This window comes from Seriola dumerili, unplaced genomic scaffold, assembly GCF_002260705.1.
Source record: "Seriola dumerili isolate Sdu_G_001 unplaced genomic scaffold, Sdu_1.0 BDQW01000121.1, whole genome shotgun sequence".
NCBI classification, from domain to species: domain Eukaryota; kingdom Metazoa; phylum Chordata; class Actinopteri; order Carangiformes; family Carangidae; genus Seriola; species Seriola dumerili.
This window is the reverse complement of record NW_019174376.1, coordinates 1,182,790-1,197,231: the sequence shown is the minus strand read 5'-3', so window position 1 is coordinate 1,197,231 and position 14,442 is coordinate 1,182,790. Positions and strand designations below refer to the sequence as shown.

The following is a 14,442-nucleotide window of genomic DNA, read 5'->3' as shown; positions in this document are numbered from 1 at the left end:
TTTTTTGCCTTATTTAACTATTTCTTTTTTTTGACTTTTTATGCCTTACTATACTATGTCGTTTTTATGACTTTTTATGCCTTACTATACTATGACTTTTTATGCCTTGCTATACTACATCGTTTTCTTTATTTTTTATGCCTTACTATACTATGTCGTTTTTATGACTTATTATGCCTTACTATATTATGACTTTTTATACCTTGCTATACTATGTCGTTTTTTTGACTTTTTATGCCTTACTATACTAAGTCGTTTTTATGACTTTTTATGCCTCACTATACTATGTCGTTTTTATGACTTTTTATGCCTCACTATACTATGACTTTTTATGCCTTAACATACTATGTCGTTTTTATGACTTTTTATGCCTTACTATACTATGACTTTTTATGCCTTACTATACTATGACTTTTTATGCCTTACTATACTATGACTTTTTATACCTTGCTATACTATGTCGTTTTTATGACTTTTTATGCCTTACTATACTATGACTTTTTATGCCTTACTATACTATGTCGTTTTTATGACTTTTTATGCCTCACTATACTATGACTTTTTATTCCTTGCTATACTACGTCGTTTTTATGACTTTGTATTCCTTACTATACTATGACTTTTTATGCCTTACTATACTATGACTTTTTATGCCTTGCTATACTATGTCGTTTTTATGACTTTTTATGCCTTACTATACTATGTCGTTTCTTTGACTTTTTATGCCTTACCATACTATGTCGTTTTTATGACTTTTTATGCCTCACCGTACTAACTTTTTATGCCTTACTATACTATGACCTTTTTTATGACTTTTTATGCCCTATTATACTATGACGTTTTTTTGACTTTTTATGCCTTACTATGCTATGACTTTTTATGCCTTACTATACTATGACTTTTTATGCCTTGCTATACTATGTCGTTTTTATGACTTTTTATGCCTTACTATACTATGACTTTTTATGCCTTGCTATACTATGTCGTTTTTATGACTTTTTATGCCTTACCGTACTAACTTTTTGTGCCTTACTATACTATGACCTTTTTTTATGACTTTTTTTGCCCTATTATACTATGACGTTTTTTTGACTTTTTATGCCTTATTAAACCTTGTCATTTTTATGACTTTTTATGCCTTACTATACTATGACCTTTTATTTGACTTTTTATGCTTTATTATACTATGACGTTTTTTTTGACTTTTTATGCCTTGCTATACTACGAACTTTTTTATGACTTTTTATGCCTTATAATACTATGTCGTTTTTATGACTTTTTATGCCTTACTATACTATGTCATATTTATACCTAATTATATTATGTTGTTTTTATAACTTTTTATGCCTTACTATACTATGACGTTTTTTGACTTTTTATGCCTTACTCCCTATGACATTTTATGCCTTACTATACTATGTCATCGTCATGCATTACCATACTATGAAATTTTTGACTCTTTATGCCTTACAAAACTATGTCATTTTCATGACTTTTTGGGCCTCACTATACCATGTCATTTTATTATTACTTTTCATGCCTCGCTATACTATGTTTTTTTATTATGAATTTTTATGACTTACTATACTATGTTGTTTTTGTGCCTTTTATGCCTTACTATACTATGTCATATTTAAACCTTATTATACCATGACGTTTTTATGACTTTTCATGCCTTTCTATACTATGACTTTTTCTGAGTTTTTATGCTTTACTATACTATGACGTTTCTTTAATTTTTTAAGCCTTACTTTCCTATGACTTTTTATGTCTTACTCTACTATGTCTTTTCATGTCTTAGTATACTATGACTTTTTTATGCCTTACTATACTGTGACTTTTTATGTCTTACTATCCTATTACTTTCTTATTCCTTACTTTACTATGACTTTTTATGTCTTACTATACTATGACTTTTTTATGCCTCACTATACTATGTCATTTTCATGCCATACTTTACTATAACTTTTTATGTCTCACTGTACTATGACTTTTTTATGTATTACTACACTATGACTTTTTAATGCCTTACTATACCATGTCTTTACTATGAATTTTTATGCCTTAGTACTATGTCGTTTTTAAGACTTTTTATGCCTTACTATACTATGTTATTTTTATGCGTTACTTTACTATGACTTTTTATGTTTTAGTACACTATGACTTTTTAATGACTCACTAAACTATGACTTTTTAATGCCTTACTATACTATGTCGTTTTTATGAATTTTCATGCCTTAGTACTATGTTGTGTTCACGACTTTTCATGCCTTACTATACTATGTCATTTTTATGCCTTATTATACTATGTCGTTTTTATGAGTTTTTATGCCTCACCATACTATGTCGTTGTTATGACTTTTAATGCCTTAGTATACTATGTATGTAGTTTTCATGATTTTTTATGTCTTAGTATACTATGATGTTTTTATGACTTTTTATTCCTGCCTATGTAATCGTTATGACTTTTCATTACTTACTATACTATGACGTTTTTATGACTTTTTATGCCTTAATATCCTGTCATTTTTATGACCTTTTTAGGAATTACTATACTGTGAATTTTCTTTGCCTTACTAAAGGATGACTTTTTATTCCTTACTATAATATGACGTTTGTATGCCTTACTATACTGACATTTTAATGCTTTACCATGTTGTTTCAGTTAGTACCTGTACTGGCAAAGGTGTCCAAGTAAATTTTAAGCCATGATAGAGGTGAATTTGTGCATTAATATTTTCTTTTTTAAATCAAATACAAAACAGGAGATCTCATTGTGTTCTCTCTTTTGTTCTGTGTTCTCTCTCTTGTTCTCTAATGTGGGATGATGAGCACTGAAAAAGTGCTCAGAAGCCAACAATACTTATTGCTGCTAAGGTTTGCTGTCACAGTTTGTTGTAAAATCAGTGACAGGCTTCAAATTTCAGTAAAAAAGAGCAAATGAATTAACCTATTTGATGCACTTTTCACCCCTGAGTGAAAAGATATTTGCTATAGAGAGATTTAGAGACAAATTGAGCAGCATTCATAAAACTGAAAAAAAAACAACACAGTTACATAACATCATGTGAGAAGAGGGCGAGAGCAATGCAGACAGACAGCTTTATCCACTCTAGTCCTCTTACTGTCTTTCATTTTTCATTCAGCTTGTCTTCTGTCTTTCTTTTTACTTGTTTTTCTTTTTCATTTTATTCCTTCCACCTCTGCCTCTAACATGTACAGTTCTTTGATTCCACTTATCTAATCTCTTTGCCTATTTTCTCACTTACTCACTCACTCACTCACTCACTCACTCACTCACTCACTCACTCACTCACTCACAGCCTCTTGTAAAAAAAACTGACGATAGGTATCCTAGCAACAAGTCTTTTTTCAGTGTCCTAACTGGATAGCAAAGTGACTTTGTCCCTCCTGACTCCCACAACCAATGAAACAACAAATGTGTACTCCCTTAGGAGCGAGGCGGCCAATCACTTTGAAGCATCTTGCTTGTTCTGGAGTCAGTAGGCCAGAAGGATAATGGTTGAGGAGAATGACCTGTTGCTGTCTTGTCAAAAGACCATCCTGTGCTGCAGTGAAAGGATTTCTATTTCTAACATATGCCTTCTCGAAGCAATCTGTCTCACATTGTAGTCCACATCCGACTCTTGACCTCCGCAAAGTTTGAGAGGGGGATTTGTCATTACACTGGCAAGCATCAAGTTATATTTTGTGAGCTTGACTGTCACCACACTCACTGCACAGCAGCTACAAGCAGCACTTTTAGGAGAAATAGATGTGATACTTCATAACATGCATACAAAGAGCATGAGTATGAGCCTCAGATGCCTCTTACTAAGCCTGCAAGAAATGATGAAAGTTTTATTCTCATCAAGCATTCCCCCTCTGATAATGTTTTACAGGGCAACATAAATAAAGGACTTGACTCTGCCTGAAAAGCACAGTGAGTGTTTGCCAGCCGCTTTGGGTGGCCATACTTTTTATGCAGGGCACTTCCTTTAAGCTTCTAATGACGAGTGACCCTTGCGTGAAGGGATTCTTAGAGACTAGGTCAGGCTTTTAGAGTCAGGGGAGTTCCTAGTGCACCGAGTCTATCACGCCTGGAAACCAGGCAATCAACTTGTGTATGACCAAACCTTACAAATCCTACAAATCCTACAAACTCCCTTTTTTAAACCTAGAAGGAAACAATTGTTTGTCAAGCAGCTTGGGTTATTAACACTCTATGATGGGCTGATCATTCATCATTAGCTGCTGACAACAACAATCCTGATTTTAAATGAGGAAATCCATTCATATTGTACGCTCGGGTGCAGAGTGACTCCTGGAGGGGACAAAGAGGTGTGAGTTGGTATGCTGGGAGCAAAGCCCCAGGAGCAAATGCATTGACAAAGGGAACCAAACAGTTGACATCAATTCATAAATCAAACGAGGTCACCAGCTCTTTGAAGATTAGGACTTGACTTCCCACAAGTCTTGAACCAACAAACACCTGAGGTAAAACAAATGGTGTTTAGCCTTCTGTTGTGGACACACATTATTTTAATGTAATCTGTGTTGTTGCAGCATGTAAATTTTCAAGCTGGCTACAGTCCAACATATACTACATTTTTCAGGGCAACAACAATAACAATATGTGAAAGTTTAATTTAAAAAAATCTTTATTGGCCAACATGAGTTTATTCAACAAAGATAAACAAATATTTTTGATAAAGATATGCATGTTAAATTTGGTTGTTAACAAAATTGTGAGAAAAATATGGACTAAGTGAGACATTTACAGTTGAAAAATAAAGTTGTCAGTGCCCACTGGTGGCCAAAAGATGTAATAGTTAGTGTGCGGCATCTTCTTTATCAGTGAATATATATACGCCGATACAAATATATCTGTGATAAGCTAATATGGACCAATAATATTAACCATGCTAATCTATTTGTTGACTAGATATAGGTTTTATCATATCATATTGTGATTATGTGTACATCAACACATTTTTCTCTCTCTTTTTCTTTTTTTTTGTAATCAAGATGAAACTTTAAATGTAAACCAGTTCAGAAATTTACCTCTAAAAGCTAAGCTGTAGTAATGGTGAGCTTTGAGGCTTGTAAATTGCTATAATTGGTTTTGTTAGTCTGACTGATTGCATGCTGAATTTATGACTTTGCATTAATGGAGGTATGACGTCTGCAGTCCAGGTATACCAGACCAAAAAAAAGGAAAACAGGGCTGAAAGTGAATCCAGAAAGGTATTCATTTCTGAAGTTCAGTCAATTCTGGCCACTGAGAAACACCAGAGGAATAGTCCACCAGCTTGCCACAACAGATACGTCATAATACAATAATATCCATATGTTTCATTGGGGTAGAAAAAAAATAAGTCAAATGTAGCATAACAAATCAAAATGTACCATCCACTAGAATGGACTGCATCTAACTATTATCTTCATTAATGATTAATCAGAAGATTATTTTCCCAATCAATGGACTGATCCCAAAATACATTCAGTTTACTATCACATATGACAGAGAAAGTAAAGCATCCTCACATTAGGGAAGCTGCAACCAGCATGTTTGGAATTTTTGCATAAGATTCTAACTCGTTATCAATATAGTGGCTAATTGATTTTCTGGACCAATCGACTAATTGACTCGATTAATCGTCCAGTTGTAGCCACACCCTACTGGTGGACTTAACCATATTTAATCGGGGTTGACATGAGCAACTTGCTGTTATTTCCAGTTTTTTTTTTAAATAACTAGATATGATGCTTAAACTTAAATGTACCCAACTTTTTCATCTCGTGTTTTTCCGTCTCCCCGTGTCACCCTGCTCTCTCTGCGCCGGGGTAACGCTGATGTGAGAGCTACACTGGTTACCACATGGCGTCTATCCAACTAGAGGCGCTTGAGAGTAGACCGCTTGGAGAGTGGGAGCGCAGTCGCAGGTTATCCATCGCCTGGTGCAAGATCTACCGTCACTCTGCCACGTCTGGGATCTTCCTTTATATAGACGAGAGACTCAACAAAACCACCTCACTCAACGCGGATCCAGATTGTTCTCTTTCTCCTCTGTTGCCCCCTCTCTCCTGTTTTTTTTTCACCCCCCTGATCAGGCTTAACCATCTTGTGTTTTGTAAAGGCAATTGTTAGTGCGCATCATCGCGGGAGCCAAAAGGAGGTTTGCCACTGTTCCATAGGAGACTGGTGAGTAGTGCCACTCAAGTTACATGTTCTTTTTTATCCTATTAGCATGATCATTTCTGTCTCAGTCTTAGTCGCGATATTCTACCACCGTTTTCTTTTTGATTGACATGTGAACTTCTTATTAGGCTCCTGTCTTACAGTTAGTAGATAATGATGAGTGGGTTGACTGATTGTTATGTAGACTACACTGTAATTGTTATTCAACAAGTTATTAAGTTCTTTTTTATTCTAAATGTTGTAGTGTAGAGTAAAGCTTTCACAGAAGTTTGTGGTTTAGTTGCAGGTTACTGAAAGCTTGTGTTTCTTTTAATCTTCCCACTTGCAAACATCCTCATCCTGGTTGTTTTAAGTGGGTAATTAGTCGGATTCCTCTTGATTTGATCCCCCACATACATATGGATTATTAGATGTCTGTGGTGTTGCATGGATGGGACAGTCCTGTTGAGATTCAGATGTCCCATGAAAGAATGTCCATGTAAAGTTCTGGTTATGATGTCACCTTTTTTAATCTTTTTTAAAGAAAAAAATCTTCTGTCTGTTTGTTTCTTTCTCTCTCAGCGGGCTGCTGGAGCGTCATGACAGCTGAGAAGAGCGGGCCCGTTATAAACGGTAAACCAGAGGATGGCAGAGACCCGGAAGGGTCCAGCTCCAGCCTAGACAACGGGGAGTACAATGAGAGGGGCCACTGGAACAACAAGATCGAGTTTGTCCTGTCTGTGGCCGGAGAGATCATCGGGCTGGGCAACGTCTGGAGGTTTCCTTACCTCTGCTACAAGAATGGAGGAGGTAGGGAAGTTTTCTTCACCTGTGCTTGTAGGATGGACATAAAAAGGAGAATGTTAATCATAGTAAAGGTGATGTGTTGGTGGGCATAAGATAAGCTCCCTTGCAGCAAGGAGAAGGTAAGTGTGGTACCTGTAAAGAAGGGATTAGGCAAGACTGGAAAAGAGAGAAACATAAGCAAATATTACGTGTCATTAGATAAATAAGTAGAAAAGGATGTGATTGTTAAAATGTACAAGACACATATCTGAGTAAAGGAGGTAAGACAAGCTCTGTTATCTTCTACTGCACCAAAGGAGGGGGTAAATTTCATTGGATAAAAACTGAGCAGGTAGTAGTTTCAAAGTTTCAAAATATGATGTCCTTTATTATTTCATCCATTATGTACAATCATGTCAATAAAAAAGGTGGGCTCCCTCATTAGGCGCCATTAGACTGCACAGTATGGATCCTCCTCATAATCTAAAAAGGTCATCCTGCTTTATGAATGTGGCATCACAGTGAGTGCTTTCATGTGAATTTTGTGAATCCATCCTTACAGCGGTATTTAAAGTAGGAATTAAGAAGTAAATTTTGCTTTTAGGGGTTAGATTATATTTTGAACTTTTATGCTTTCTGACTTGTTGTTCTAGTAGATGTTCTGTATGTTTTTTCTTTTGTGTGCATACAGGTGCGTTCTTCGTTCCGTATGTCATCTTCTTCATTTGCTGTGGCATCCCCGTGTTTTTCCTGGAGACTGCCCTGGGTCAGTTCACCAGTGAGGGAGGCATCACCTGCTGGAGGAAAATCTGCCCGCTGTTTGAGGGTAAGAACACACTCACTTCCCATTAATAATACTAATAATGAAAGAGAAAATGGGAGATTTTACGGAGACAAAGTGGTCGAGCTGATGACACTCACTTCTTCTTGGACACACACATTAAACATTATGATGATCTTGGGTCATTCATTCAATATTTTTTAATGTATTTATTTATTTTTTTATCAGTTTTTAACCAGCTGTACAACTTACTGACTTCTACAGGTGTCTTATTGACACTTGTCAAATCTGACGTAATAAATTTACAATCTAGCCATTCACTCGCTGTTTTTTTTTTTTCAATTCCTACAGGTATTGGCTATGCAACGCAGGTGATTGAGGCTCATCTAAACGTGTACTATATAGTGATCCTAGCCTGGGCAATCTTCTACCTCTTCAACTGCTTCACCACTGAACTGCCTTGGGCTGGCTGTGGACATTACTGGAATACAGGTAGGTCACGTTGGATGAGACAGGAAAACCTTCTTGCAACCACAGATCATCATGTACATCCTTTTTGTTTCTTGAGAGAAGAAAGTTGAAAATACAGATTTTTATATATAGTGTCATATCTATATAATAACTATATGATGTCTAACATGTTGTGTTTTACAGAGAACTGTGTTGACTACTATGGAGAAAATTCCACCAACATCACAAACCCCAACGCAACTTCTCCAGTCATTGAGTTCTGGGAGTGAGTACATTTCTTATTTCTAATTCTTTTTCATTTGAGATTCATGTTCCGTCACAGTTTTTATATAAGACATCATGCTCTGTTTGCGTTTGCAAAGTCACATTAAAGAACATACTACAATGGTGGCTTTTATCTCTACGGTATGAAATATTAATTGATGTGCCATTTGTCCTGTAACGGCATGAGTACATGCTTTGTCAGTTCAGACAGTCCTCAACAAGTCCTCTCATTATCTAACATATTGTTGAATAGCTGAGCTGCCGACGGCTCCAGACTCTTTCACAGACCCCTCCTCCCCCAACCTTTCCCCCAATAATTAGTCAGCCCTTTTCATATTTGTGTGTCAGCAGGCCCTGGTAGGCCAGCTGTCTCCCAGCTAGAGCCATGTGTGTGGCAGCAGATCAGGCCTTGTCAGTGTGTTATGCTGACCACACTTCCTGTCTCACTGCCAGTGGCTGTGTTTACACTGCTGGGTCAAATCTCATTTTCAACCCCCTGATTAATCTCTTCAAACTACATATCAGCATGACAGCAGTTAAATTGAAATTGTCGTGTGTATTATTGTGTCTAAATCAAAATGAAGTGAGATGCCTGCTGTAAAAATGATGGAAATGTCAGAAATGAGCCAGTAACATAAACCTAAGCCCAGAGACAGACATGGTCCGAAGAGCCTACCAACATGTTACTGGCAAAAATAGCAACCGACTGAGCCTTGTTTTGTCTGTGCCAAGACTGTTGTGTTTTGTACTGTATATACAGCATAAACATACAGCAGAGCCATAAATTAAACGAGCTTCATGTTGGTTCCACAAAAACAATATACAAACAGACAAAATCATGCATTCAGGAGGGGAGGGGGTTGGAGGAGTCTCTCTACAGGATTCAAAATTTATAAAAAATATAATATTTTTTAGATTTCAAAATTTCCCAAATAAGTAAACCAAAATTAGACATTTCTTTGGTAAAACTAACAAACCAAGTGATTAGATTTTTATATAGTGGTGTATTATATGTAATATAATAGTACATAATAATATATATGTGACCAGGTAGAGGATACCTTGCTTAGCTCTAGTTTAAACCATACAGAGTTAATAACAATAGATATTCCAGTCACCATAGAAATTTGCACAGCTACTCTATCTTACTCACATAAACAGTATGTAAGTAAGTCGCACACAAAAGGGATGCTGCTGCATGCACCCATATAAAACCAATTCACCCACACTTTAGAGCACGGACAAGTATATTTACACACATTAGCGTTCACATCTTGCCCTCTCGGCTGACCAGGCAGGGACAGGGGGGCTGTGTTGGACCTAGCCTGTGGCCGGCCACCAAGAACATGTCATGATGATCAATGGCTGGTCAGGAGCTCCGGGGGTGAACTCGGTGGCAAAGATTTGGCAGCGCCATGTAGCTCTGTGGCTCAGACTCTCGCTTCTCATCCTCCATCAATGCTGTTGCCTGGCTATGCTTCAACAAACAGGAAATGAACTGTTGATTCACCTCCGCTGACAAGCTATGATGTCATTATCGCTGATAACATGCCCTGTATCTGGCATCCACACCTGTAGGCATATCACAGTAAAAAAGAGAGGCTTGACAACTCTTCCTGCAGAGCAGCACATTGAAATCTGACATTTGGGACGAGTCTCCAATTTCCTGTGGTACCCCTCAAAACAAGACCGCCATGCTGCCACTGAGTATCCACAGTGTCAGCAACTTAAGGAGAGATGCTGTGTCTTTTAGAGGAAACTCTTTGGCCAAGGGTTGCTGTTGCCAGCTGGTTCACATCTGTTTACCATGAAGATCTTGTGAACCTGGGGGCCACCAGACCAGAATGTGTGACAGCTGCTTGAGGATGGTTATCACCAAACTAGGAGGTACAGCAAAGAAAAAAAATGCATAGATTTCTTGGCCATGGTGGATTGTCACAATGAAGGAGTTCTTCTGAACCAAACCCTAATTTGACTGGCACTGTCGTAGTTGACTTGTCTTATGGTGGTCAACACCTAGACATTATATTAGCACCAATATTTGAACCCCTGCCGACATAGAGAGCTTTTATGAGCTTTTATGTCCTTGCCTGTTGATCAACGTATTGCAGTTGTCCCACCAGCACGTACTTGATGCTCAATAGCAGCTTAAAGTGTTGGGAGAGTACAAAGCAATGTGTCATCTCCAGTAGGCCTGTGTGCCGTCTTTCCTTCAGAGCTGCAATGCTTTTTCATGTAGGTTTGTCCTCATTCCACCATACATTGAAGTTCTGGAGGGTTTCTGTGCAGCTTTAACAACCGTGGGAGACTCAGAGGTACTATCACAGTTGCTGCATGCAAATTAACAAGTTTTAACAACCCTGCATCATCAACTGCAAGTGTTCAAGTTAGCAGCAGGATGATCAGCCAACATGGAGGGAAGGAAGACGTGGTGGCGGAGTGAATCACAGAGGGTGGATAAGGTTGTCCTGTAATGCTGGTCACTCTGCTCCAGATTGTGTTTCTCTTTCAGTCCCTGAGAGAAAGTGGATGAAGGGTTTGGTCAGGATGGCCACATTTCAGACTGGTACTGTGGAAAAGGCTATGTTCATCCCAAATGACTGTGCGAGTACATGTAAATGTCATTAAGGTGCTCTGCAGTGGAGGCCCTTCAGTGATCAAGGCGTGTGCATAGTTTTGCTTATCTATTTCATTAAAAACATAGTTTATGTAGTAATATATATATACAGTATATAGTTGAGTTTTTAGGCTCACGAAAAATCAGACTCATTGCACATTATATTTATAAGTTGTCAAAATGAACTATTATATTTTTAGTATAGTATGCTACAGTGGTTAGCGTGTCAGTGTTTTGAAGCTGAAGAGCAGAAGTCCTATGTGGGTGGTGGAGAATGCATTAAGGGAATGTGGTCAACCAGCAGCTGACACAACATTACTATTTATATTGAACAACCTCAAGCAAATATTTATTTTTCATCATCTTTACTCTGTGCTGTAACTTATTTAGCACAGTTTTGCAGTTAAGTTAATCACTCTGAGTGCCTGTAAAGTGATGTGAAAAACTCTGCAGAGGCTCCATGAAGTGATACTGCTTGAGCTTCTTCAAGAAACGCCTACACCGGCTTGTGCTTATGTCACAACATAACATGGACTAAATGCTGTAAAATCAAATAGGAGATTAGTTATCATCTTTGTTTTCTGTGCTCAAACAGGCGCAGAGTCCTGCAGATATCAGATGGTATTGAGCACATGGGGGGAGTGCGCTGGGAGCTGGCCATGTGTCTGGCCCTGGCCTGGTTCATCTGCTACTTCTGCATCTGGAAAGGACCCAAGTCAACTGGCAAGGTCAGACAGAGTGATGCATGTATACTATTATGTGTGTTTGTGTGTGTGTGTCTGTGTAAGTGTGAGTTTGTGTGGTTGAACTGTTTGTAATGCATTGCAAAGAGTGAGTGCCACATGTAGGTATGCAAGCATGATGATTTCACATGACGAACTAAATAATGAACTTAAATTACATGTGTGATGATGGAGGAATGTGTACATGAATCTGTGTCTTCATGAATGTGTGTGTGCGCTTTTGCTGCTGCTGCCAGTTTTACTCATTTGAGAAATTTTCATTTAGGTCTTACACACTGAAACAGCCACAAGCTGAAGTACTTTCCCCTCTTGTCCTCAAAACAACTCCCTCACAGGAAGCCACAAGCATTTTCCCCCTGCAAGTAGAGAACAAACGGGGTGTCTGTGCAACCCACTTCTACCTTTTCTCCCATCACCCTTTCCATTTTAATGTCCTCCTTGAGTCTCTTCTAGCAGCCTTGAGGAGGATAGTAAGGAGTCTGCACCTTGCTTTGGGTGCTCAGTTGCCCTTAAGAAACTCCACTCAGACTCAATGAGCCAGAATAGAGTAGAGAGATATAGTAAGAAAGAGAGGGAAGAAAGAGAGTAAAGAGAAAAGAGGAGAGGTGTGTGTGGAAAAATGAATGGGTTCACATTCTACATGACGGGGAAAAAAACAACTAGGCGGCAATGCCTATATCTCCCTGAAGTGTCTTTTGTCTGGCTGTGAAGTAAGAGGGGAGAATGCTTCTTCATGGCTGGGCTTTAGCAGCTGGTCCAAGATTGATTCCTGTATTCACTGGGGGGAAAGGAGAGTGTTCATGAGGAGCATGCAGAGTATATCCTCAGCCTCCGCCTCTGCTGCCTCTGCCTGTCTCTCTCCTGCTATGAGAAATTAACCACAGCTCACTCATTGCAAGAGAGAGGTTGCTTTCTTCTCCACAGACCCTACAGCCCATTCAGTTCGGACTCTGCTAAGCTGTTTGCTTTTGTTGGCCGTGTTTGCCAGCCATTGCTGCATTTAAGCCCTCCTGTTAGATTTACGGCAAGGCAGGGGCAGGTTTGACCAGTAAATTTGTGGTGGCTTAAATGTTTACCCGTGGTGAGCTGGAAGGAGCATGTGGAGCATCAAAAGTTCATGGAGAGATTGAATATTGTCCTTTTCATCTCCAGAGAGATGGGGAGAGAGAGGGAGAGAAGGTTTAGGATGTGTAATCGTTTTATTTGACAAATTAAAGGAGGGATCTGTTGGGCAGGAGACAAGTTTTCCCACACTTTCCCTGTGGGCCACGCCAGGATTAACAGAGCTTAGAGTGGACAATCTCATTAAGTCTCATGGATTCTTACTGTTCAGACAAAACCGTGGTTAGGATTTCATTTATTTCTATAAGTTTGATTCAGGTTTTTGTGGTTAAAGACGTCTAAGATATTCAGTAAAGCAAAATGTCTTCAATTTCTGAATGATTGAGAACACAAAACGCTTTATGTGGCATTTTAGATCACAGACTCTCTTGTCCCCGTGCTGAAACAGTGACTTGAACTTCTCTGCAGTTTGATTAAGAAGCTCACTCCTTCAAATGCTTGACCCCCCACCCCTCCCGAAAAAGGACCTTCCATTCATAAAACTGCTGCTTGCAGTAGTACAGTAATGTGACCAGTGGGTGTATGGGTAATTGGTGTGTACATCCGTGCATTAGTGTGTGTTTAGGCCGATGTGTGAATGATCCATTTTGTCTGTGTCTGTAGTATGTGTACACCCATTTCTATGTTGTGAATGAAGTTTTGTGTGTGTGTGTGTGTGTGTGTGTGTGCGTGTGTGTGTGTACGTGTTTGTGTGTGTGTACTCACGCACTTCTGTGCATGCTTCAAAGAGAAGCACATTTTCCCACACTGCCAGCATCACTCCTCTGGGCTTCTCCTGTTTAAGAGACGGGGCCAGAGGAGCCTTCTTTTCTTTTCAGTCCCCTGGCCTGGCTCTGTTCTGTCCTGTTCTGTCCTCAATTGGACTTTGACTGGATGCCAGCAAGCCAGGGGATGTATGTTGCCCGCCTCTGCCTTCCAAGAGGCCAGGGTTTTTGTTCAAGGGGTTTCTAAGAGTCTTGAGATGTTGAGCACAATTCTGCAAAACCTGAATAGTTCAATAAAAGAGGGAGTGTTGGTTTGATGGTTAGCAAGCGCTAGCTACTGTACAGAAGGCATGTGCGGAGTTTACTGTTATGCAGTTGACTCTGGCATTATACCCTGCCATTTGAATATATCTCTTTACCTAACATGAGGACTGTTATACCTGATCCCCGGGTACCAGGCTTTGTTCCAGTGCTGTAAGCTTGGGGTGTATAAAATTGTGTGTTATTTGCCATATGATACACGTCAGACACTGCATATGATAGATTGATATGCTGGACTAAAAACATTTTTAGTTTTTCAGAGTGTATTTTACAGCTTAGGATCCCATGGTTTATGATCTCCTCTTATGTCCTAAATATTACTTGTTTGACATAATTTACATGGTAATACATAGATAAATATCAATAGCCCTCATTTATGTTGCTGTAGCTGTACTACTAGTGGACCTTGTTACCCTGTAAAATAAATCGTAATAATAATAGTAATTTCCTTT

At 38.7% G+C, this 14,442-nt stretch overlaps 1 protein-coding gene across 1 annotated transcript in view; it reads left to right on the top strand.

The window, feature by feature from the left end:
* The first annotated feature begins 5,953 nt into the window (after window positions 1-5,953).
* slc6a11 (solute carrier family 6 member 11) overlaps window positions 5,954-14,442 on the top strand; it is a 28,044-nt gene continuing 19,555 nt past the window's right edge. The window contains exons 1-6 of the mRNA XM_022748246.1: window positions 5,954-6,205; window positions 6,764-6,991; window positions 7,659-7,793; window positions 8,100-8,240; window positions 8,403-8,484; window positions 11,696-11,828. Coding sequence (XP_022603967.1) covers window positions 6,781-6,991; window positions 7,659-7,793; window positions 8,100-8,240; window positions 8,403-8,484; window positions 11,696-11,828 — 702 coding nt within the window. The 5' untranslated portion in view covers window positions 5,954-6,205; window positions 6,764-6,780. The remainder of the gene's footprint in view (window positions 6,206-6,763; window positions 6,992-7,658; window positions 7,794-8,099; window positions 8,241-8,402; window positions 8,485-11,695; window positions 11,829-14,442) is intronic.